The sequence below is a fragment of the Pelodiscus sinensis genome, chromosome 11 (assembly GCF_052426305.1).
Source record: "Pelodiscus sinensis isolate ZL-2025 chromosome 11, ASM5242630v1, whole genome shotgun sequence".
Lineage (NCBI taxonomy): Eukaryota > Metazoa > Chordata > Testudines > Trionychidae > Pelodiscus > Pelodiscus sinensis.
The window spans coordinates 5,733,908-5,755,785 of NC_143062.1; the positions used below are offsets into that span (position 1 = coordinate 5,733,908).

The 21,878-nt window shown below is 69.3% G+C and overlaps 1 protein-coding gene across 7 annotated transcripts; it reads right to left on the minus strand.

Annotated features, from left to right (window-relative positions):
- Positions 1-957: 957 nt before the first annotated feature.
- UBA7 (ubiquitin like modifier activating enzyme 7) lies at positions 958-21,873 on the minus strand. Of its 7 annotated transcripts, none has more exons than XM_089781022.1 (25): positions 21,615-21,873; positions 20,295-20,357; positions 19,970-20,138; positions 18,944-19,078; positions 18,278-18,384; positions 18,046-18,136; positions 17,457-17,595; positions 16,969-17,066; positions 14,953-15,087; positions 14,635-14,793; positions 13,262-13,369; positions 12,736-12,816; positions 12,508-12,663; positions 11,666-11,831; positions 10,550-10,746; positions 10,009-10,073; positions 9,193-9,367; positions 8,807-8,881; positions 7,294-7,483; positions 6,576-6,685; positions 6,133-6,225; positions 4,245-4,439; positions 2,209-2,310; positions 1,787-1,887; positions 958-1,248 (listed from the first exon to the last, which is right to left on the minus strand). In XM_089781022.1, exons 2-25 carry the CDS (start codon positions 20,348-20,350, stop codon positions 1,095-1,097), a joined length of 3,057 nt encoding a protein of 1,018 aa, XP_089637148.1. In that variant the 5' UTR covers positions 20,351-20,357; positions 21,615-21,873; the 3' UTR covers positions 958-1,094. The 7 variants fall into 7 exon arrangements, 6 of the variants coding, with proteins under 6 accessions (XP_089637148.1, XP_075795698.2, XP_075795699.2 ...); XM_075939583.2 differs by having other exon boundaries at positions 21,378-21,873; XM_075939584.2 differs by having other exon boundaries at positions 20,295-20,426; positions 21,378-21,873.
- Positions 21,874-21,878: the final 5 nt, after the last annotated feature.

Below are 21,878 nucleotides of genomic sequence, written 5' to 3' on the forward strand. Positions count from 1 at the left end.
CTGGCCCGAACCCTGGCCCAGTGTGCTCCTGGCTGCAGCGCGCACCAAGGGAAGGTGAGGGAGGCTGGCTTACTCAGCTGGTGCATACGCACACACTGTACATGCCCACACATGCATCCACTGCATGCAGTGCGCATACCGGCACACACACAGTGCGCACGCAGACTGCACGCACACACCCCTGCAGTGTGTGCTGCAGAACCATGCAGCATGCACAGGGCACACTCACACTGCACACAATGCACACACCACCCCTGCAGTGTGTGCTGCAGAACCATGCAGCATGCACAGGGCACACTCACACTGCACACTCACACACCCCTGCAGTGTGTGCTGCGGAACCATGCACAGGGCACACTCACACTGCACGCTCACACACCCCTGCAGTGTGTGCTGCAGAACCATGCACAGGGCACGCTCACACTGCACGCTCACACACCCCTGCAGTGTGTGCTGCGGAACCATGCACAGGACACACTCACACTGCACACTCACACACCCCTGCAGTGTGTGCTGTGGAACCATGCACAGGGCACACTCACACTGCACACTCACACACCCCTGCAGTGTGTGCTGTGGAACCATGCACAGGGCACACTCACACTGCACACTCACACACCCCTGCAGTGTGTGCTGCAGAACCATGCACAGGGCACGCTCACACTGCACGCTCACACACCCCTGCAGTGTGTGCTGCAGAACTATGCAGCATGCACGGGGCACACTCACCCATTTCCCCTTTGCCAGCTGCCAGGGACGTGCCTGTGGGGGTGCCAGGCTGATGCAGCACAGGAATGGGCCCAAATGCATGGTGCAGCTGGGGTGAGGCTGGCCTGGGACTAGGGGTCCTCAGGCCCCCCCTTGAACCCGTTATGCCCTTGTCCCAGTTGCAGCAAGAGACGGTGCGCAGGCACGTTAACGAGGGGGTGCTGCCCTGCAGTGAGCAGCCCGACTCGCTGGCGGGGGCAGAGTGTTTATTAGCTGTGGGGGGCTGGGAGCAGGCCCCATGTGCCTGGCTACATCCCGTGCTCGCTGCCCGCCGCCGTGCTGGTGAGAGGGGCCAGCGTCCTGGAGCCTCTCCAGGCCTGGAGTGCTCAGGCTGGGCCCGCCTGCTCAGCGCAGGGCAGCCAGACGTGCACAGGGGGCAAGACGTCGTCGTCCTGCTCGTTCTCGCCGATCAGCTCCAGCACCAGAATGCGGGGGGGCTGCCCAGCTGCTCCGGGGGCACTGCCTGCCAGCTGCGTCAGCCTAGCGAAGGGGAAGGGTGATTGGGCCAGCTGAGGCTGGGGCCAAGGGGTCTAGCTAGCCCCTGCTCTAGGGCTGCCCAGGCCAGCCCTGTCCTCAGCCAGGCTGCTCCAGGCCCCCTGTGCTGGCCCCAGCCCCGCCTGCTCCTCGTGCCCGGGGGCGCTGGCAAGGCGCGCCAGCTGGAGGAACGGCCGGGGCTACGCTTGAGGGCCATGCCACCTGGCCCCTGGGGCCTCCCAGGCAAGCGCAGCCAGCCAGGGGCCGGGCGGGGGTCCCGGCACAGGAAACAGGATGTTTACCCGGCCCGCCAGACCGGCTGGGAAATCAGCCACGCAGCTGTCTGGGAGCCAGGCAGCTGGAGCCGCTCAGCTGCCGGCCTTTGGGGGGAATGAGGAGCACCCTGAGAGCAGGAGGGGTGGAGCACTGGTAACCAGCGGGGAGAGGCCCCAAGGCTCACACCGGCAGGGGCTCGTGGGGTGGGCCCGGACCCGGGCCCAGAGAGGAGTCGGCTGCCAGCCCAGCGGGCCGGGAGGGCACCTACCTGCGGGTGAGCTGTGCCTGGCGTTTCTGCTCGGCCCAGGCGCTGGCGTAGAGGGTGGCTGCTCCACACAGCACCCTGCGCACAGGCAGGCCGTGTGGCCCCTGTAAGGCAGGAGAGGGGTGGGCAGCGCCCAGAGGCCAGCCGGCCCGGTGCCCACCCAGCCCTGAGGCTCGCCGCCTATGGGCTCCGGTGCACTAGGAACGCCCCTGGGGCCCGGCCCGGCCCAGTGTGGTGTTGCCCAGCCGGCGGGCAGCACCAGGGCTGGGCATGGCTTCTGGGGCAGGCATTGCCCGGACCAGGGGGCTGCCTGGAGAAACCGGCTAGTGCCAGGGCCGCCCAAGTGCCATGTCTGGGGCTGGGCCTCCAGGGAGGGGCAGTGAGCTGGGGGGGGGGGGCTGTCTGCCCACGGCAGGGGGCGTCACCTGCAGCTGGTCCAAGAGCGCCTGCAGGCTCAGCTCCTCCCCATCGGCACCGACGCCTGGCACCTCGACCCGATGCCAGCAGCTCCATGTCTCCTGGCCGTACTGCGGGGGACAAGGGCAGGCTGGCAAGCATCCGGGCCACTCCTCTTCCTCCCACAGCACAGCACCAGCTGCGGGCATGGCCACGGATGCTAATGAGGGCCACGGGCAGGGCTGGGCAGAGCCTGGGGCCAGGTTGGCAGGGGCTGCGGGGGGGGGGGCGAGGGGGCTGTGGGGAGCCTGGGGCTAGGCTGCAGGGGGGGGGGTGAGGGGGCTGCGGGGGGGGGGAGCGAGGGGCACCAGAAGAGCTGGCCAGTCCCTTTTCATAATAAGCAGCGTGCCCCCCACACTGAGTTAGATGCCCCAGCAGGCGTCTGGGCCGGGGACAATCCCCCAGGCTCCAGCTCCCCTGTGCCCACGGCTTGGCCCTGCCCTCCTGCGCCGGGAGGTCTGGGCCACAGAGAGGCAGGAGAGGCCGGGCCGGGCCACCCTGCACAAAGGCCCATTGAGGCAGCGCCCCCCTCCCCCACCACACAATCAGCCCCTTCTTCTGCAGGGCCCGGCCCGGGGCCCAGCCAGCCCGACTGCCCGCCAGGCTGCTCTGGGCAGCCCAGCTGTGGGGAGAGGCCTCGGGGCACAAGGCTGCCGAAGGGGGCATGGGGGGGGAGGTGTAGGGCACAGCCTGGCTCTTCCCCTCCCCCCACCCCAGGCCCCAGGGAAACGCAGGCTGGGCCGTGCGGGGAGGAGCACAGCCCAGCCCAGCCCAGCCTTTTGCTCCTGCCCAGTGCTGGGGGGCTGCACCCCCTTCCCGGGTGGGACACCCCTGTGCCGGGCCGGCTGGAGTCCTGGCTGGGGCGGTCCCGCTGGGTGACCGGATGCAGCCCAGCCTCGCTGGGGGCCGCTTCCCGCCCGCCAGGCCCACAGGCCCCCCACTCCACCCCCGCCAGGCCAGCGGGGGCCTGCCCTCCTGCAGCCCCTAGTGCTGGAGCCAGGGCCCCACGAGGGGCTCCAGGGACCCCCCGGGGCTGCAGCAGGGAGGCAGGGCAGCCTGTGGCCCCAGGGGTGTCGCTCACCTTCCCCACACTGAGCCCAGCCCTCAATCCCACTGCGCCCCAGTGCTGGGAACTGGGCCAGGCTGGGGAGAACGGGGGGCGCTGCTTGGGCTGGCTGGGCTCGTGCACATGCACTGAGACCCCCATGCCTGGTGCCTTCTCTTGCCCCCCCCAGCCAGCCTGCCCCCCCCCCCCCCCGCTGCCCCACCCCCACAGCCAGCCTGGCTCCCGGCAGCACTTCCTGTGCAGTAGGAAACTTGCCTCCTCCCCCCACAGATGGTCCCAATTTAGGGCCCTGCCCCCATATACTGCCAAAGCCCCATCGCAGGCCTTTTAGAGGGAAATAGAGTGGGGGAGGAGTGCTCGTCCCAGGCTGAGGGGGACAGGAGGGGGGCTGCCTGTCCCAGGCTGAGGGGGGGCGGGGGAGGAGTGCTCGTCCCAGGCTGAGGGGGGCCGGGAGGGGTGGGGCAGCTAGCGGCAGCGGGGGAAGGGCGGCTCAGGGTGCTACGCGTGGGGGACTGCACCAAGGGCAGGCCCTGGGCTCTGGCAGAGGCAGCAGGGAGGCTGAGGAGAGGAGACGGGCAGGGGCCAGCTGTGGGCACGGCTCAGCCACACCCAGCTGAGCGGGGCCAGGCTGGGGCCCCCTGCCCAGAGCTGTGCTCCCCTGCCCACCTTGGAGATGCAGCCTATGCTGGGGAGGAACACGCGCAGCCAGGCAGCTGCCCCAGAGCCCAGAGGGGACGGGAGTGTCGCAGTGAGCCAGGATGCTGGGCTAAAGGCTGAGACTGCCCCACACCGCCGGGGCCAGGTCTGGCAGGGGAATGCCACCCTTGCCCTACAGCACAGCGCCCCTAGGGCACCCCCGGTAGCGCTGACTCAGCAGCACGCAGCCCCAGCCGGTCGCGGAGCAGCGCCGGGCATGACCCCAGGCTGCCCGGCTCTCACCTTGTAGCTGGCGGGGGGCGGCAGGGGCGGGAAGCGGGCGAGCAGCGGCTCCGCTAGCTGCAGGAAGCTGTTGCGGTAGGAGTGGAGGTGCCGGTGCCCCCACACCAGCTTGTAGAGCTCCAGGCAGGCCAGGCCGGCCACTGCTGCCGTGGTGGTGGCAATGGCAGGCACGATCCTGCCAGCCACCCGCTTGCTCTGCGGGCAATGGAACCGCGTCCTCAGCACCGGGCACCGGCCAGCACCTCCTGCCCGCCCTGGCTGCCCCAGGGGGCTGGTGCCTGGGGCCCCGCCCTGGGTCTGTCTGGGGGGGGGGGATCTATGGGCCCACCCTGTGTCTGCCCCCAAGGAGGTCCATAGCCCCGCCCTGGGTCTGTCTGGGGGGGATCCATGGGCCCACCCTGTGTCTGCCCCCAAGGAGGTCCATAGCCCCGCCCTGGGTCTGTCTGGGGGGGGATCCATGGGCCCACCCTGTGTCTGCCCCCAAGGAGGTCCATAGCCCCGCCCTGGGTCTGTCTCAGGGGGGAAATCCATGGGCCCACCCTCTGTCTGCCCCCAAGGAGGTCCATAGCCCCGCCCTGGGTCTGTCTGGGGGGGGATCCATGGGCCCACCCTGTGTCTGCCCCCAAGGAGGTCCATAGCCCCGCCCTGGGTCTGTCTCAGGGGGGAAATCCATGGGCCCACCCTCTGTCTGCCCCCAAGGAGGTCCATAGCCCCGCCCTGGGTCTGTCTGGGGGGGGATCCATGGGCCCACCCTGTGTCTGCCCCCAAGGAGGTCCATAGCCCCGCCCTGGGTCTGTCTGGGGGGGGATCCATGGGCCCACCCTGTGTCTGCCCCCAAGGAGGTCCATAGCCCCGCCCTGGGTCTGTCTCAGGGGGGAAATCCATGGGCCCACCCTCTGTCTGCCCCCAAGGAGGTCCATAGCCCCACCCTGGGTCTGTCTGGGGGGGATCCATGGGCCCACCCTGTGTCTGCCCCCAAGGAGGTCCATAGCCCCGCCCTGGGTCTGTCTGGGGGGGGATCCATGGGCCCACCCTGTGTCTGCCCCCAAGGAGGTCCATAGCCCCGCCCTGGGTCTGTCTCAGGGGGGAAATCCATGGGCCCACCCTCTGTCTGCCCCCAAGGAGGTCCATAGCCCCGCCCTGGGTCTGTCTGGGGGGGGATCCATGGGCCCACCCTGTGTCTGCCCCCAAGGAGGTCCATAGCCCCGCCCTGGGTCTGTCTCAGGGGGGAAATCCATGGGCCCACCCTCTGTCTGCCCCCAAGGAGGTCCATAGCCCCGCCCTGGGTCTGTCTGGGGGGGGATCCATGGGCCCACCCTGTGTCTGCCCCCAAGGAGGTCCATAGCCCCGCCCTGGGTCTGTCTCAGGGGGGAAATCCATGGGCCCACCCTGTGTCTGCCCCCAAGGAGGTCCATAGCCCCGCCCTGGGTCTGTCTGGGGGGGGATCCATGGGCCCACCCTGTGTCTGCCCCCAAGGAGGTCCATAGCCCCGCCCTGGGTCTGTCTCAGGGGGGAAATCCATGGGCCCACCCTCTGTCTGCCCCCAAGGAGGTCCATAGCCCCACCCTGGGTCTGTCTGGGGGGGGATCCATGGGCCCACCCTGTGTCTGCCCCCAAGGAGATCCATAGCCCCGCCCTGGGTCTGTCTGGGGGGGGGGATCCATGGGCCCACCCTGTGTCTGCCCCCAAGGAGATCCATAGCCCCGCCCTGGGTCTGTCTGGGGGGGGGATCCATGGGCCCACCCTGTGTCTGCCCCCAAGGAGGTCCATAGCCCCGCCCTGTCCGTCTCGGGGAAGGTGAGGGGTCCATAGCTCCACCCCGCCCTTTCCCCAGTGTTTGTCCCAGGGGGGCAGAGCCTCATCCCGGCCCCGTGTCTGTCCCCCTCACCTTGTGCCAGTCGGCAGGGGCGATGCCGTAGTTCTCTGCCCGCAGGTTGGACGCAGCCATGATGAAGTCCACGTGGCCGTTGCTTTCATCGTCCTGCAGAGCCGGCACAGGAAGAGCATGAGGAGCATGGGGGCGGGCGCGCAGCCCGGCTGCCTGCTGGGGACCCTGCAGCCACTACCAGTGAGCAGGGGCCTGCTTTGGGGAGGGGCAGCCCAGGGCACAGGGCGGTGCCAGCCTAGCGAGGGGAGCAGCACCCCAGCACATCTGACAAGCCACACGGGCACAGGGTCCCAGGCTGGCCCTGCCAGTCCCTGCCCAGGGCAGAGCCAGCCCACTGGTGGGGACAGGTGCCCCGGGCACATCTCCGGAGCCCCAGCCCTGATGATGCCAGCCAGGACTCCGAGCACCTGGGCAGAGACCCGGCCTGCACACGCCCCTGCTACCTTCTCAAAGTGGATGGGCTCCATGAGGCAGGGGCCGCTCCGCCTGCCCTCCAGCAGCTCCTGCCTCAGCGCCGCCAGCTCCTGCCTCAGCGCCGCCAGCTGCTCCTCGTCTGCGGGGCAGAGGTGGGACTCAGCCGAGGCACTGGGGTCGCCCAGGCCCGCGGGGGGGAGGGGCACCCGTAGGGAGCCCGGGCTGAGCAGTCGGTCGGGGGGATGCTGGGCACAGCAGTGGCCCAGCAGGCTCTGCCCTGGGCTGTTCTGGGTGGGGCCAGGAGCCAAGCCCGACTGGCAGAGCAGCCACGTGCCCACTGGGAGGTGGGGCCAGGACACGCCCCCGGATGGGCATGGGGGCAGCGTGGGACCCGCCAGCGAGCCGGGCTCAGGCTGACTGTGAAAGGGTCCCTCTGAGCCCCACAGGGCCCGCTGTCGGAGCCAGGGCCCCGGCCCCAGGGCAAGGCAGGGGCAGGAGTCCCCTGGGCCAGGCAGGGCAGCCCAGGCCAACTCCAAGGGGGCTGAGCCAGCCCGTGGGGGATGGGCTGCTCCGCACTGGCCCCCCACAGGAGAGAGCAGAGCAGCCCCGAGCCTCCCCTCGTCCCGAGCTGGCGCCTGCTGACAGCTCACGGCTCATCAGCCCTGCTGGGCAGAGCACGGGCGGGCCAGGTCTGTGCCAGCAGCGCGGGGATCTGGAGCCTGCCCCTTCGCCCGGGCTGGTCCTTACCGCCCCCGGCGGGCGCCTGCGCCAGCTCCTCCTCCGTGACAGGGATCCGCACCCCCTCCTTCGGCCGGAAGGGCGGCACGGCCATGGCTTGCAGTGTCTCCCTGGCCACCACCCGGTCCCGGGGCACCTGGAGTCGGTGCATCTGGGCAAAGAGGCTGGCAGCGGCCATGATGTACCCCATGTGGGTGCTCTGCAAAGAGCCCGGCTCAGCAAGGGCAGCCCGTCCCCTCCCCTCCTCCCAGACACCCCCAGCCCACCTGGGAGCCCTCCTGGCAGGAAGAGCAGAGGGACCCTTGGGAGCTGGCTGGCTCTGCAAGTGCCCCTCGCTCGCAACGACCCCCCACTGGCCTATGCTCCCCCCCACATCCATCACCCCAGCCCCTGTGGTCTCCTGCGCATCACGGCCTAGATCTGCGCTGGCGCCATCCCAGCCTGCCACTGTTCCTCCCCATGCCCGCCTGTACCCTGCACCATCACCCACGCCCACCTGCCCGCACCGTCGCCCACACCTGGCCCACCATCTACCCGCCCGCTTGTACCCTGCACCGTCACCCATGCCCACCCACCCACCTGAACCCTGCACCATCGCCCAACCCGGCCCCACCATCCCTGCACTGTTGCTCACGCCAAGCAGGAGTCCCTACAATACCAACTCTTACACAGGCACCATCCCCACACAAGCCAGCTCTCATCTGCTGGCCTCAGCAATAGGCCCCCTCCCAGCATAGATCCCAGCTCTGCCACTGGCCCCGCCCCCCACATCCAGGTAGGGAGGTGACCGACTAGTCGACTATCCAGAAAGCAAATGCTTGTCGAATAGCCCACACAGCAGTCGTGCTCCCCCCGCTACCTTTCAGAAAGAGGCAGCGGAGGGGGGGGGGGTGCTTCAAAGTGGTAGCACCGAATGGAGCCTGGGGCCAGACCCCGGGCTCCATGCAGCGCTGCCACTTTGAAATGCCGCATGCAGCCTGAGGTCCCCAGCTGACCCCAGGCTCCATACGGCACTGCCGCTTTGAAACGCCGCAGGGAGCACGGGGCTAATTGAGCCCCCGCTGGCCCTGTGCTCCCCGCAGCGCTTTCACCTGTGAAGTAAAGGTGTTAAGTAGTGTGTAATCGACTAGTCGATGTATTTTTGCACTGACTATTCGATTAGTTGATGGGTGGCGCTGCCTCTTTGAAATGCCACAGCGGTGTTTCAGAGGGGGCAGCTCTGCCCGGAGTCCCTAGCTGACCCCAGACTCTGTGCAGCGCTGCCCCTTAGAGGCTGCAAAGGGGGTACATCAATCTGATAGAGGCGGGGGGGGCACAACTAGTCGGCTATCCTGTCGACTATCCGATAAGCATTTGCGTTTCAACTAGTCCTTCCCAACCCTGCTCTGAAGTGCCCAGGGCTGCTGCTGCACTTCGAAGGTGGAGGTGCCCTTATCAACTAGTCGATTGCTTCAAGGGTTCCATTAGCCAATTCGTCTCAATTTAACATCCCTGCTCCAGGGCCCCACTGCCCTCCACTCACATTGTCGTAGTCAAACTCCAGGGGCTGGGGGCATCTCTTGGGCGGCGCCCAGAAGGGGATCCCAGGGCTGATCTCCTGGGACAGAGGAAGCCACAGTTCAGGCCCGAGCCAGGGAGGGTCCCAGCCAAGCCAGGCTCCCTCCCAGTGCGCCGCTCTGGGGCAGGGCCCAGAGACCTGCTGGGGGCGGAGGTTGCATGTGGGAGTAGCAGCAGGGCTGTGGGGGCCTGCAGAAGGTTGGGCTGGGGGTAGGCAGAGGCGGGGTGATGAGGCTCCGTGCAGGGGCTGGGAGCGGCAGGTGGGAGCGTAGGGGCAGAGCCGTGGTACCACGTCGGAGGGTGCTGGAGCGGGCGGGGGGAGGGGGAGTTCGGAGCCCAGGGGCTGCTCACGTGGCCAGGCGGGAAGGCATGTAGCAGCTGCAGGACCGCTTGGTGATAGAGGCTCTCCCAGCGCCACCGGGCCCAGCGCACACAGTCCTGCCAGCTGCGCGGCGTCTCCTGCAGGCTGCTGCGCACGCCCTCCAGGACCTCCATCGCCTGCTGGCCCTCCAGGAAGGCCGGGTCCCTGTGGGCACAGGGCACTGTCAGGCTGAGCCCTTCCCGCCCGCTTGGGCGGCACTGCCAGGGCCTGGGGCAGGCTCCTCCAGCCACAGGGACCCCAGGCGGCCTGGGCCCCAGCACATGTGAGCCATTGGGCCTGGAGACCACGGGCAGGCCCCAAAGTCAGAGCCCCAGCCGGGCAGCTCAGCCCAGAACACGGCCCCCTGAAGCTCCCCCTCCCAGCTCTGCCAGCCGCCCGCTCTCGCCCCTACACCCTCCTCCGCCCCCCGCAGCTCCCACCCCTCCAACCCTCACCCCAAACCCTCCTCCACCCCCCCCCACCCCTCCAACCCTCACCCCAAACCCTCCTCCGCCCTCCCACCCCCACCCCTCCAACCCCCACCCCAAACCCTCACCCACCCCCCGCAGCCCCCACCCCTCCGACCCTCACCCCAAACCCTCCTCCGCCCCCCGCCACCTCCACCCCAAACCCTCATCCACCCCCCGCAGTCCCCACCCCTCCGACCCTCACCCCAAACCCTCTGCTGCCCCCCCTCCGCCCCCCGCAGCCCCCACCCCCAACCCAAGCCCTCCTCTGCCCCCTCCACCCCCACCCCTCCGACCCTCACCCCAAACCCTCCTCCGCCCCCACAGCCCCACACTTACTCCAGGTATTTGTTGATATTCTCTGCAGGCACCTTGAAGAGCCCGTCAAACTCATCCCGGGCCCACTGTGGGGGAGGGCCAGTTATACACAGGCTGGAGGGGGGGCACCAATCCTACCACGGTGGGGGGAGGACCCACATTCTGAGGGCCAGATGCTCGGTGCCAGCCAGGTTGAGCGGGGGAAGGGGGGGGGCCACAACAGCCCCAACAGCCCCCCCAGTCTAGTAGCAGACCTGGGAGGGGGAGACAGGCAGGGCCTGGGCCGTGCACACGGTCTGCGCAGAGCATGGGGGCAGCACGTGGGGTCCAGCCAGGGCCCATGCCCTGCTGACAGCCCCTTGCACCGTCCAACAAGCAGGCGAGAGTCCAGGGGCCCACTGAAGAGCCGGGCGTGGCGGTGCCCAGAGAGTTGGCCACAGCCCCACTCCTGCCTCTGTGCAGGGACCTTGCTGTGGGGCGGGGAGGGGCTGGGGCCAGGCGGGGAGGGGAGGGGCTATGGGGTGGGGAGGGGCCAGGCTGGGCGGGGAGGGGAGGGGCCCACCTGCAGGGTGTGCTCGATGGTGCTGGGGAAGTGGCGCAGGGTGCACAGGGGCACAGCTGTCTCGGCAGAGTCCAGGGGGCTCCCAAAGGGCTGGGTCAGGTGGGGCACAACGACCTGAACGTGGCCCTTGGTGCCCTCAGTGCCCGAGTCCAGCAGGGGCTTGAGGTAGCGGATGCAGCGACCGTCCACATAGGCCCCTGTGGGGACCAAGGGGACAGGTCAAGGGAACGCCCCACTTCTGCCCCTCCCCGGGGGTTGGCCAGTGCTCTCCCAGGCAGCCTGGGGGGCTGCGAGGCTGGCAAGCAGGTGAGACCGGAGGAAGCTCTGCCCCCAGAGACGCTCAGGAGCGCCCAGCAGAGGCCAGGGAAGGAGCGGCCCCCCCGTGCCCCTGGCGTTACCAGGTGGCTTCAAAAAATACCAGACACACTTGAACTCAGATTGGGGGGGACTGGCCGGGAGGGGAGCAGGGCTGGCTGGGGGAGGGGGGGGGGAGGCGTGTCAGGGGCAGCGGGGTTGGCTGGGGGAAATTGGGGAGGCGGACTGGCTGGCAGGAAGCAGGGCTGGCCGGGAGGGGGTTGGGGGCAGTGGGGCTGGTCGGGGGAGATCAGGAGGAGGAGCAGGGGAGAACCGGCCGGTAGGAAGCAGGGCTGGCCGGGGGGCGGGGGGGGCATTGGGGGCAGGCTGGGGGGATGGGCGGGGGGAAGGCGTGTTGGGGACAGTGGGGTTGGCTGGGGGAGATTGGGGAGGGGGGACTAGCCGGCGGGAAGCCCTGGGGATTCCCTCCCACCCCAGCCCCACCCCCCTCACGTGGCTGCGAACTGCCTGGCTGGTCGACACGCGGACGCAGCGGGAGCACGTCTGCCAGCCAGGCAGCGGGCACTAGGGACTGACCCTCCTGATGATAAAACCGACCTCGTTACCCGACAGTTTCTAGGTCCGGTATCTTCTCAGGTGGTTTCCCGGACAGAACCCTCAAATACCGGACACCTGGCAAGCCAGGCAGAGGGCCCGGTGGGGCTGCGCAGAGACCAGGGCGGGAGTGGCCCCCTCCCAGCCAGAGGGCCCAGGGGGGCTGTGGGCAGTGGCTGGGCACTGGCGGCTGCCCTGGGCACTCACGGGCCTGCATGCTGTCCAGGGCGTTGGCCACGCCATCCAGGGCTGGGAAGAAGTGGTCCCCGTAGAGCGCCTCCGTGTCGGGCCCCACGTGCTGCGCCTGGGCCAGCACCCTGATCGCGGGGTTCATGCGCCGCACGGCCGCCGCCGCCGTCTCCGACTTCAGCTTCTGCAAGCCCCGAGGGAGTGAGTGGGGGAGCCAGGGCCCCCAGTCCAGGCGCTGGGTCAGTAGCAGGGAGGGTAGCGAGTGGGAGCAAAGGCCAAGAGAGCAAGCGAGGCACTGCTGCCCTCTGCCCCTCCCCCATGCAGAACTGCCCAGGCCTGGGATACCAAGGGCCATGGATGAGGCCAAGGCTGGGGGAGCTAGGACTGGGGGGTGGGAGTGAGGGGCACCGGCAGGGCTGGGTGATGGGGGCATCCAGGGCTGGGGGGAGGGAGTGAGGGGCATCGGCAGGACTTGGGGAAGCCCAGGGGTGGGGATGGGAGTGAGGGGCACCGGCAGGACTTGGGGGCATCGGCAGGGCTGGGTGATGGGGACATCCAGGGCTGGGGGGAGGGAGTGAGGGGCACCGGCAGGACTTGGGGGCATCGGCAGGGCTGGGTGATGGGGACATCCAGGGCTGGGGGGAGGGAGTGAGGGGCACCGGCAGGACTTGGGGAAGCCCAGGGGTGGGGATGGGAGTGAGGGGCACCGGCAGGACTTGGGGGCATCGGCAGGGCTGGGTGATGGGGACATCCAGGGCTGGGGGGAGGGAGTGAGGGGCACCAGCAGGACTTGGGGGCCTCCAGGGCTGGGGGTCAGGAGTGACGGGCATCAAGGCCTTGCCCAGCCCCACCACACTCACCCCCACATCCTGTGGGCGGAACAGCAGCTGCCGGCTGAGGTTGGAGCGCTCGATGGTGTCCATGTCCGTCACGGTGATGCTCCCACCCTCGCCAGCCGCCAGCCCAATCATTGCAAAGGTCTTCAGCAGCTCGCAGCCAATGGCGCCTGCTCCCACCTGGCGATTGCAGGTGGGGTGAGCACGGCTCTGTCTGGCCCCACCTGACCCCACCTGCTACAGCCAACTCACCACAAAGTATTTCTGCCGGCCCAGCCTCTCTTGGAAGTCAGCCCCGAACACGGCAACCTGCCCATCGTAGCGGCTGCCTCGCTGGGGGGCAGAGGACAGAGTCATCAGCGCCCTGGGCAGCGCCCCCCAGCCAGCTCCCCACATGGTGCAGAAAGTCCAGCCTCCCAACTTCGCCCCTTCTGGGAGGCCTCGCCCCCTCGCTCACTGCGGAGGGGGTGGGACCAGGGATGAGGGTTCGGGCTCCGGGCGAGGGGTTTGGATAGGGGAAGGGAACTCGGGGCTCCGGTTGGCACTGCTCTCGGGCTGCTCCCGAAGGGTGATGGGACTTGGGGTGGGGGCAGCGCGCAGAGCCCCACAACTAGGAGCCAGAGGGACAGGCCACCTCTGGGGGCTGTGCAGAGCCGGCTTCGCTCCGGCAGCCCCACCCAACGGGACTTTACTGCTAGGGTCCTCTTTCGACCAGGCGTCCCACTGACAGCCCACTGGCCCACGCAGGGTCTCCCAAGCCGCATCCCTCAGCACTCACCGGGGCACAGGTCTTCTCGGTCAGCAGCGCGGTGCCCGGCTCGGGCAGGCAGTCCAGCGCATCCACGTACAGCCACTGCGCCAGCGGCAGGAACTTCCCCGAGGCTGCCTGGCACAGCCAGACCAGAGCGTCAGCTCGGCAGGACCCACCTGGCAGCACTGGGCTCACAGGAGTACCCAGCGCACGGTGCCAGGTCCAGCGGTGGCTCCGGGTGCCAGCAGAGCACAGCTGGCTGGCTGGGAACAGGCCCTGCAGCCAGGAGTAGCCTGGGCACCCCCAGCCCCACCCTGCTGCATGGTGCCGGACAGGCAGCGCCCCCTACTGCCCAACTGGAACTCAGAGACAAGCAGTCAGGGCTGCATCCCAGCCCAGTGCCATGCCGAGGGGGCGGGGCCCCGCCTAGCTCCAGCCAAGCACACCTGCCAGCTGTGCAGCTCGGCACCCTGCTCCCAGTAACCTGCCAAGTCAAGGGCAGATGAGGAATCAAGGCCCTGTGACTGACTGTCCCCAGGCCCAATGGGGAGAGGCCAGTGCTCCAAATCAGCATGATTAACAGGGCAGGCAGCCAATGAGGAATGCTGGGAGCAGGCCGGTAGGGGAGCAACCCAGGGAGCTGTGCTGGGGGCAGAGCAGCGTAGGCACCTGTCCCTTCGCTCAGCCGCACTCCAGCGAGGGGGGGAGGGCACAGCGAGGGGAACCTTGCAGGCCACCCTGGGCGGGGGACTGTGACCCTGCTGGAGGCTGGGCAGGAAAGAAGGGCCCTAGCACCTAGGGCTGGGCGGGACGTGCCCCGGAGCAGGCGACAGGTCCCCTCCACCTTTCTGGGGCGTCCTTCGGTTTTCCATTGGTTGCTGCTTAATACATGCTGTTTGCCAGGCCTGCAGGCAGCGGGCCAGGGACGCACCCAGTGGAGCCCCCGGGGCGGGACGCCACAGCCCCTGGCCAAAGGACCCACAGCAAGGCGGGGCTGAGGGGCTGGGAGAAGGCAGGGAGTGGGGCGCAGCGAGCAGCCGGGAGAGTCCACTCAAGCCATTCCCTGCTTACCCGGGGCTGGGATGGCAGGGGCTGTCAGGGTGCCAGCTCCCCCCAGATACGAGTCCAGGCCTACCCCAGCCTCCCCTGTCTCTGCTGCACCCCCTCTGGGGTGCCCCCTGAATTCAACCCAAATGGAGAGTCTGGCTTGGATGGGGCGCCACCTGGTGGCTGTGTCAGGAACTCAAGGATCTGGTCGGGGCTGGCATGTGAAAGCACCCAGGGTGGTGTGAATGGCTGGAACCGGCTCCAGGCCCCTGCTGTGACCCTGCCCCTCCCCAGCCGGCAGCCAGGCCTCATGCTGGCCCTGTCCCCCTCCTGCCTTCAACCTAGCCACGCACCTTCAGGACCTCCTGGGAAGCCAGGCCCCCAAGGAGGGTGGCCATGGGGCTCAGCTCCCCTGCGCTCACGTGGGCAAACGACCGCACCAGCCCCTCGTCCAGCAGCTCCTGCTGCACGGCCAGGCCTCGCGCCAGCTCCAGCAGCCTCTCGGCATCCGCCTGCAGGGACGGGCACAGGTCAGGCAGGGCCATGGGGGGCAGGGGGAGGTTGGGCACCAGCAAGGATGGGGTGCAGGTGGGGGCATGTCAGGTGAGGTCTCCTCCAAGCCTCTGACGGTTTGGCCGTGTGGCCAGGACAGCCGCAGGCAGGGCCCTCACCTGGGCTCTGGGCTGGGGCAGGCGTCCTGTCTCCGCGGCAAAGGCGTGCAGTGCCTGGAAGGCCAGGTGCAAGCTGTGCCCTCGGTCGTCCATGCCCTTGAGCTTCGGCTCCACCAGGGCTGCTCTCAGGGGCTCCTGTGGGCAGAGCACAGTCGGGGGTGGCACTGCTGAGCGCAGTCAGGGAGAGGCTAGCTTGCCACATGACACCTCCATGCCCGCTGCCCCCGCTGCCGCACTACCTCCACCGCGCCCGCTCCACCTGCTGCTAGCCCTGCGCCCGCTGCCAACCCTGCGCCCGCTGCCGCACTACCTCCACCGCGCCCGCTCCACCTGCTGCTAGCCCTGCGCCCGCTGCCAACCCTGCGCCCGCTGCCGCACTACCTCCACCGCGCCCGCTCCACCTGCTGCTAGCCCTGCGCCCGCTGCCAACCCTGCCCCCGCTGCCGCACTACCTCCACCGCGCCCGCGCCACCTGCTGCTAGCCCTGCGCCCGCTGCCAACCCTGCGCCCGCTGCCGCACTACCTCCGCCGCGCCCGCTGCCAACCCTGCGCCCGCTGCCGCACTACCTCCACCGCGCCCGCTCCACCTGCTGCTAGCCCTGCGCCCGCTGCCAACCCTGCCCCCGCTGCCGCACTACCTCCACCGCGCCCGCTCCACCTGCTGCTAGCCCTGCGCCCGCTGCCAACCCTGCGCCCGCTGCCGCACTACCTCCGCCGCGCCCGCTGCCAACCCTGCGCCCGCTGCCGCACTACCTCCACCGCGCCCGCTCCACCTGCTGCTAGCCCTGCGCCCGCTGCCAACCCTGCGCCCGCTGCCGCACTACCTCCGCCGCGCCCGCTGCCAACCCTGCGCCCGCTGCCGCACTACCTCCACCGCGCCCGCTCCACCTGCTGCTAGCCCTGCGCCCGCTGCCAACCCTGCCCCCGCTGCCGCACTACCTCCACCGCGCCCGCTCCACCTGCTGCTAGCCCTGCGCCCGCTGCCAACCCTGCGCCCTCTGCCGCACTACCTCCACCGCGCCCGCGCCACCTGCTGCTAGCCCTGCGCCCGCTGCCAACCCTGCGCCCGCTGCCGCACTACCTCCGCCGCGCCCGCTGCCAACCCTGCGCCCGCTGCCGCACTACCTCCACCGCGCCCGCGCCACCTGCTGCTAGCCCTGCGCCCGCTGCCAACCCTGCGCCCTCTGCCGCACTACCTCCACCGCGCCCGCGCCACCTGCTGCCAACCCTGCGCCCGCTGCCGCACTACCTCCACCGCGCCCGCTCCACCTGCTGCTAGCCCTGCGCCCTCTGCCAACCCTGTGCCCTCTGCCAACCCTGCGCCCGCTGCCGCACTACCTCCACCGCGCCCGCTCCACCTGCTGCTAGCCCTGCGCCCGCTGCCAACCCTGCGCCCTCTGCCAACCCTGCGCCCGCTGCCGCACTACCTCCACCGCGCCCGCTGCCAACCCTGCGCCCTCTGCCAACCCTGCGCCCGCTGCCGCACTACCTCCACCGCGCCCGCTGCCAACCCTGTGCCCGCTGCCGCACGACCTCCGCCACGCCCGCGCCACCTGCTGCCAACCCTGCGCCCGCTGCCGCACGACCTCCACCGCGCCCGCGCCACCTGCTGCCAACCCTGCGCCCGCTGCCGCACTACCTCCACCGCCCCTCTCATCCCTGTCTCCAGCTGTCTGCCTCTCCTGTGCAGTGAGCACTTGCCTCCCCCCCATTGGCCCCCCGCCCTTCTCATCCCTGTCTCCAGCTGTCTGCCTCTCCTGTGCAGTGAGCACCTGCCTCCCCCCCCCCCCCATTGGCCCCTCGGCCCAGGGAGCAGGAGACCCCTCAGAAGACAGCACAAGGCCAGCAGCTCCAGCAAACATACTGAGCACCCACGAGGCTAGGTCCCCAGAAGCAGAGCCGCAGACGCAGCCTAGCAGGTGGGCCGGCCCCGGGCCCGGGGGGGGGGGGTGTCAGCCGGCTAGCCTCCACGGGCCCGAGGGGGGTGGGCTGGCCAGCCGCCGGGGGAGTACTCACGTAGGAGTGCTTCTGGGGCACAGTCACCTGGGTGAGGACTCCGCCGCGCTGGTACGGGGCAAAGGAACTCGTGTCCCCGATCTCCAGTGTGAACTCCCCTGCAGGAGGCAATGCCAGGGTGGGGGGGGGGCCCTTTTCCCCACAGTCTGTGGCAGGAAGGCACGGACTGTGGGGAAGTATCTCAGACCTGTCCGGTACCCTGGCCATAGCCCAACCCAGAGCCGGGAGCCCATATGAGCATCAGGTGCTCAGGGCCAGGGGCTCATATGGGCCCAGGCAAGGACATGTGGCCCAGCAGCCACCAGTGCCTAGGTGGGGCTGAAAGCAGGGAGCCAGAGGGAAAGGCCCCATCCCCTTCCGTCCTCTGGAGGTGGGGCTCAGTGACTTTCACTGAAAAACGACCCCAGGTTCCATTGCAGCAGCCTTCCCACAGCAGGGTGCCCCCCCCCCCCGCCCTCCTGCCCGGCCAGCAGTCAGCATGGGCTCACCCAGCACACGGACGGCACGGGGCTCGCACCCGTTCAGCTGGCTCATGCCCTCCACGCCTGAGAAAGTCACAAAGTCGCCATCTGCAAAGCCATGGCCATGGCCCTGCCCGTCCCCACAGGTCACCACCCCAGGCCTGCCCTGGGGAAAGAGAAGCCGTCAGCAACCAGACAGCTGAGCTGGCCACGTGGGCCACATGGCAAAGAGATTATGGGGGAAGGGTGACCCTGGAGCATCCTCCGGGGGACAGGGCCATGGGGACAGATAGGGTGGCAAGGTAATTTCTGTAATACTTTTATGATGCCTATGTGTGCCTCAGTTTCCCCATACATTGCATTGTTCCTCAGGGTGGAAAATGCCTGTGTGCTCTCAGGAGCAGGGAGCATAGGCACGTGGACGTCGCCGGGGGAGCCACGCGGGCGGGCGGACGTCGCCGGGGGAGCCGGGCGGGCGGGCGGACGTCGCCGGGGGAGCCGGGCGGGCGGGCGGACGTCGCCGGGGGAGCCTGCAGCTCCTGGCTGGGTGCCCAGGCCCTGGCGGGGACCTCAGCCCGTCCCACAGCGGAGGCCCCGGTGCACGGCCCGGCCATACCTGGGAGATGTGCTGGACGTAGGCGCAGACGGGCTCAGCCTCCGAGGGCTCGTTCACTACAAAGTCCTCCCCGAAGTCACAGAACAGCTGCCTAGAGCCGGGAGCAGGGGCTGGGTCAGCACCCGGGCAGCACGCCCCCTGCTGGGAGAGGCTGAGGCTGGCACAGCCAGGAGCCCCCCTCCTGCCCTGCCCCCTCCCAGCACCCCCGGGGCAGGGAGCCTCTTGCGCTTACCCGGCCAGCCCCTTGGTGTCAGCCAGGACGAAGCGGATGTTGTGAGCATGGCAGATGTCGCTGACGCGCAGCTGCTCCTCCAGGGGCGAGTTGGTCAGAACCACCACCTGAGCCAGGAGCCAGAGTAGCGAGAGCAGGGTCTGGCTGTGCCCCGGCAGCCCGGGATGAGCCCCCAAGCCCAGGGCGTGCCCCCAGGCTGCCTTTGGCATTAGCCAGCAGGGCACTTTGCTCCCTGGCACGGCGCAGCTCCCCACACAGCTACACCCTCCCCCACCGGACTCAGGGGACCAACCCCCGCCCCTTCTCCCCCACCAGGACTCCCCACATTCTCCCCCTTCCATAGGCTCAGCTGGGACCCCCCCTCGCTCTTCCTCCCCTGAGCTCAGCTGAACCCCCCGGTTCAAAGGGGACCCTCTCCACACTCATCCTCCTGCCTGGCGCGGTGGGGGCCATGCCCTGGCTCCCTGGCCTCCCTCCCCACCAGGCTCAGCTGGGAGCCCCCCACACTCTCTATGCCTCCAGGAATTGGGCCGGGCCAAGCCATCAGTCTTGGGAGACAGAGCGACACCTGCCAGCCCTCAGCTCCCAGCTGCCCCATGCCCACGGCCTGGGCCCAGCCAGCTCATGCCTGCGTCAGCCTCTGCCCCCCAGGCGCGGGTGCCTTACCTGGAAGGCTGCCAGGAAGCTCTCGGCCAGCTCCCCGGTGGCAGTGGTCACAGGTACGTAGCTGTTGAGCTCAGCCAGGTGCCGCTGGGAGGCCAGGGCCCGGTTCCAGCCTATGTCGCTCTCGGAGAGGAAGAACTGCCAGACAGCCCTGCGTCAGGGGGGCTGCTCTGCGGCCACGGGAGGAGCTCTGCCCGCGTGGCACACGGCCTTTGTGTCTCCCGCAGCGCTCACCGGGTACTGCCGGGGTTCCTGCCCATCGCTCCGGGGCCTCAGGGCTCCCCACGCACTCGGGACAGGGCGACACAGGGAGCAAGCTCCCCACAGACACGGGCCCCCTTGCACAGCACCGGCCCGCCACAGCCCAGGCTGCAGGAGAGGCCTGGGAGACGCCAGGCAGTAACCGGCCCTGAGCGGGGACTGAAGGGAACCCTGAGCCTGGCAGAGGCGGGGAGCCCAAAAGCAAGCACTTGAACCTGGAGGTTAAATTACCCCAGGCTGGGGCTGAGCAGGCCCGTTCAGGGCTCCCGCACTCCAAACCCCTCTTTCGGGCCTGCCCCCGTCAAAGCAGGCTGGCCACAGGGGCCAGGAGGGGTGGGGCCCAGACTGCAGCCCTGCACTTGGGCAGGGTTGGAGCTTCCCAGAGCTGCACTGCATCTGGGAGAGCCGGGCACTGGACTGCGGGAAGCGCTCGGCCGTGATTCGGCGTCTGCGAGGTTTGGGGGGGCCAGCTGCAGACGAGGCTGCCGCCCGGTGCTCCAGATCACTGCGGGCCCTGCAGGGGTGGGGCAGGGCACCTTGGCTAGCTGTGCTGCAATTCTGCATGGATGCCGAGTCCTCCTCAGACCCTTGCTCCTGCTGGCGCCACTCCTGAGGCAGCTGCTGCAGACAGCGGGCACCATGCAAAGAGCCGGGCGGGCGCCATGTGGGCGTTTGCAGGCCAGTGCAGGCTGGGAGCTCTGTGCCCCAGGAGGAAGGGCTAGTGAGGAGGGAGCCCAAGTCCCGAGCGCCCGAACCCGCGCTGGGTACCTGCGAGGAGAGGTCGCTCCACTGGGCCTTGCCCGGGTCATGCACGGTGACGGATTTCACCCCAGCCAGGATGATGTTCTTGGCAATCTCCACACCCAGCCCCTTCATCCCCGACACCAGCACCGTGGTGTCTGCCAGCCGCCGCATGGCCGCCGGGCCCAGCACGTAGCTACGGGGCAAGCACAGCGGGCACATGGGGGAGAACGAAACGTGCAGCTGGCACAGCCCCTGCTCAGCCACGGCCCATCCCCCTAGAATCCCTGCCCCGCCCCACTGACCCAGCCCGTGCTGACCAATCCCCCCCCCCCCCCGGCCCAGCACTCACAGCTGCCGGGAGTAGAGGCCCTCGTCGATCTCGCCCAGGCTCCCGGAGCGTCTCATCCTGCTCCTGCGCAGCGTGGACACGGGCGAGGCAGGTGAGGCTGGTGCAGCCAGGGAGGAGGAGCTCTGCCCAGCCCTGCCTTGGAAAAGCACCAGGCTGGGGCTAGTGGCCCTACGCCAGCTCCGAGCCCGGCTGCCATGGGCAATGGGATCTTCCACACAGCCCTCAGCTCCTGTCGGGCCCCGCATGGGTGCAGAGCTGGCAGCGAGCCCAGGGCTGTGGGCAGAACAGCCTGGCCAGTGATTGGCAGGGACCAGCATCCAGGCAGAGCTAGAGCCATGGTGCAGAGCACCCAGGGACATCCCCGGCATCCCCTGGGGCTGCAACTGGGGGGGGGGGCAGCCCCGGGGGCAGCCCCATCTCCAGCCTCTCTGTGTAGGGAGGGGGCTGGCTCCACAGGGCTTGGTAATGAGATGGCAGACAGCTCTGTCCTGCCAGCCCCACCCCCACAGCCCCAGCCCCATGACTGGCAGGAAAGTGAAAGTGAAAGTGAAAGGCTGAGACGGGAAGGGGAGCTGCTGCCAGGGCTGGAAAGGGGCTGCCTTCCCCTGGCTCCTCCACCGCAGGGCCGCAGCCTGACCCAGCAGCACTGGGCAAGACCCTGAGCCACACAGGCCAACCCCCACCTGGCCCCCCAGGCAGGCTTGGCAGCACCCTCCTCCCAGCACCTCTCCTGATGGAACTGTGGGGCTGAGAGGGACCGACCTGCCCCCAAAGCTGGGCACAGGGCTGGTGGGCCCCATGAAGCAGGAAGAGAGCTCCCCTGGACACCCGCTCAGCCACACTCCCCCCGGGCACCAAGCTGGCCAGAGCAGAGCAGGGGCCCTGCGGAGCGAGGAGGACGAGGGAGCAGATGCCACAAGCTCACAGAGCAAAGCAGAAACAGGCCAGTGACCAGTCCCCACGCAGCGCCTGCCGGGGCTCGCTGCCACAGGCATGCCCGGGGGCACCATGCCCAGCCCTGGGGAGCTGCTAGGGGTCAGGCCCCGCGGGACGGCTACCGGCCCTGCCTCGCCCAGCACTCACCCAGCCAGGCCCGCAGCATAAGGGGAGCGGGGAGCGCCGAGGCCAGAAACAGCTGCCTCCCGGCTCGGCTCTGAAAGGCGCAGACGCGTCGCCGGTGCCACGGGCAGGGAGGAGCCAGAGCTCTGCCGCGGGCAGGGAGGACACTGGGGCTCTGCCAGGGCGCAGGGCGCTGTGTACAGGTGCGGGGAGTCTGGGTCCCGGGCCGCCCGGCATCATGCAGCCCCGGTCCCGCCTCACCCTGATGTCGGGGGGGGGGGGGCTGCGGCGGCTCGGGGCACCCGCTGCTGTCAGTCCCTGTGCAGCCCCCCAGCAGCTCTCCCGTCTGCAGCCTGTGCAGCCCTGCCGGCCAGTGCCCCCCGCCTGCACCGCGCCGGCCCCAGGGTACCCGCTGTGGGAGGCTCCTGCAGACACGGGGCGGGGGGAGCGTCGGGCGCCACCAGCTGCCCCCTGCAAGTGCCCGGAGCCCCGAGCCCTTCTCGTGGCTCTGCAGGACCCGGGGGG

What these genes read in the sequence shown, in the direction of transcription:
- UBA7 (XM_089781020.1), bottom strand. Translation starts at nt 20,662, where the DNA reads ATGCCGGGGATGTCCCTGGGTGCTCTGCACCATGGCTCTAGCTCTGCC. An exon ending in GGAGCGACCTCTCCTCGCAG is followed by an intron (nt 19,079 to 19,969) that starts GTACCCAGCGCG and finishes GCTGTCTGGCAG; the next exon opens with TTCTTCCTCTCCGAGAGCGA. An exon ending in ACGTCCAGCACATCTCCCAG is followed by an intron (nt 17,596 to 18,045) that starts GTATGGCCGGGC and finishes CTCTTTCCCCAG; the next exon opens with GGCAGGCCTGGGGTGGTGAC.